The sequence below is a fragment of the Lactuca serriola genome, chromosome 6 (genome assembly GCF_051521515.1).
Source record: "Lactuca serriola cultivar US96UC23 chromosome 6, Lser_US96UC23_V15, whole genome shotgun sequence".
Lineage (NCBI taxonomy): Eukaryota > Viridiplantae > Streptophyta > Magnoliopsida > Asterales > Asteraceae > Lactuca > Lactuca serriola.
This window is the reverse complement of record NC_136413.1, coordinates 12,034,158-12,036,632: the sequence shown is the minus strand read 5'-3', so window position 1 is coordinate 12,036,632 and position 2,475 is coordinate 12,034,158. Positions and strand designations below refer to the sequence as shown.

General features: G+C 35.6%; 1 protein-coding gene across 1 annotated transcript; it reads left to right on the top strand.

Moving 5' to 3' along the window:
- The first annotated feature begins 654 nt into the window (after nucleotides 1-654).
- Nucleotides 655-1,340, top strand: LOC145059084 (growth-regulating factor 12-like). Its single transcript, XM_079006951.1, has 2 exons — nucleotides 655-944; nucleotides 1,009-1,340. Exons 1-2 carry the CDS (start codon nucleotides 713-715, stop codon nucleotides 1,233-1,235), a joined length of 459 nt encoding a protein of 152 aa, XP_078863077.1. The 5' UTR covers nucleotides 655-712; the 3' UTR covers nucleotides 1,236-1,340.
- Nucleotides 1,341-2,475: the final 1,135 nt, after the last annotated feature.

The window sequence follows — 2,475 nt, the reverse complement described above, 5'->3', positions numbered from 1 at the left end:
ATAAGAACATTTATATACATCTGAATTAACGACTTTTAATGGAATGGGACAAGGACTCCATCTCAATCATTCGCCTTGCAAAAGATGTTAATACTCTTGTCATTTTTATCATAAAAAGCAACACATCATCTCATCTAATCTAATCTAGTGCACTCACAGTGGCCCGGTTAATTAACTGATGAAAAATATTGAAAACCATGTCAAAAAATATCATAATAATTGTGACCAATAATTGAATATGGAACACATGTCAATTAAAAAACTCACGTATGAACCGTGACATCTCTGGAACATCAATAAAGAGGGGGTCAAATTAAGAGAGACACTGTTGCAACACTGCACCACCCCCTCACGGGGAGTGACAGCCTCAGCTAAGCTAAATTATATCGTTTACCACCGGCAACCACCAGTCGGCAGCCGCCTTATGAAATGTGCCAATTATTTTGTCTTAGCCCCATACTATTAAGATGGTGGTGGCGTGGACACCCTACAACCAACCACCACCCTAATACCGCCGCTTTTACATCCTTCCCAAACTATAGTCTGATTTTTTCAGTTTTTTGTTTTCTCTACCCCACCATTTAATATTCCAACGACAAATAATATACTACTTTACATAGTAATAATATTATTACTCTCTCTCTCTATATATATATATATATATCTTCTCTCAGATGCTCCAATATGAATGAGGGTAGTTGAGGGTTGAGTAATGAATGGTGTAGAAGGGTCGTCGTCTTCAGCAGCAGACTCATCATCTTTTCTTGAACAAAATGCGAACTATATGAGTGTTCTTGGTATGAATGGGGGCACAGGGTTCACCTTTATGCAGATGGAGGAGCTCAAATTACAAGCTCTAATCTACAAATACATGGAAGCTGGATTACCTGTTCCTTCTAATCTCCTCCTCCCTATTTGGAACTCTGTGCTTGCTTCTTTCACAGGTAATATTTAAACTATTCAGCTTCATAGAAATCTTCCCATATAAACTCTACTTGTAAATCACAGGGTCAGGATGCGATCGTAGTTTGTATGACAACTATAAAAACAGCATGGAAGCTGAACCAGGAAGATGTAAGAGAACAGATGGAAAGAAATGGAGGTGTAGCAAAGAAGTTGTCATCGGTTACAAGTACTGTGAAAAGCATTTGCACCGTGGTCGGAGTCGTTCAAGAAAGGATGTGGAAGCTGACTCCATGGTCGCGGCCACCGATGGACGCCATAAAAATCTATGAAAGAAACAGTTTCAGTTACTCTATGTTCCACAAGTAGGCTTCAGTTTCTGCAAGTTTTGACAGTTGCATGATTAAATTATATTTTGAAGCATTTAATTTTCCTTATGTTGAAGGTTATCCGACTAAGTTCTTTATGAAACCAGTCCATGATAAGATTATTTTCATAAATGAGGTCGACTTGTCTCGTTTTGAGGGGAAAGTGGACCACTAAGGACCATGGGGCTCGATCCTTGATCAGTAATATATATATGGTCCTGAATGAGGCTCTGCTTTTTGGTTCTATCTGTTTTAGGTACAATTGTTGCAGTAAACATTGTTGCATGAATGCTCGTACGTAGGACACTAAATAAGCAATGCAGATTATATGTACTGGAGTATTTCCTGATAATAACCTACATATGGCCTGAAATCACTACCTGTTGTTCAACATATTGACAAGGTGACCTTTTTAAATGGATTCAATAATTTAAAACATGGTGTGTATCATCGTTAGATGGCTTTTTTAGATATCATTACAAAAAAGAAATAAAAGAATCGTCACATTAAGCAAAAATACTCTTACATTTATTTTAGAATATGCAGATGCATACCCGAGTTTGGATCAGGGTTCTAGCAACACATACGGCACATGTTCCAGAATTACAATAAGAATAATATTTTACGTATCCTTATAAAAGTCTTTTCAAAAAAAAAAAAAATTGATAAGCATCCGTGATCCGACAAAAGAATAAATGAGAACGCTCTCTTACCAAACATTGGTATTGTTTAATATACTGAATAATGTGTATTTTCTTTATTTTACGTTGTATATATAGTACAATAGACTGTTATATGTATTATTGTAATAATTGTACACATATACTATATTAATTATATTACACTACCAATTTTACTTTTTTTTTTGAAACCGTCAAATATACTAAATAAAAAAAGAGGGACAACCTATCAAGAGTTAGGCCGCAACCCACCAGAAAGAGCACAAGAAAAGAAACAAAATAATCCTTTCAAATGCAAGAGAAAGAGTACAAGAAAAGAAACAAAATAGCCCTTTCAAATGCAAGAGAAAGGGCACAGAGTCCAATCAATCCAATTAATTACACACTCCATTTTTTCTCCTATGTTTAAACCATAAATACACTATGGATTTAATTCTATCCACCACTCTTTCAGGAAACGTTTTTATGTTGTTGAACACCCTATTATTACTATCATTACGAGCTCTCCATATACACCAAAACAT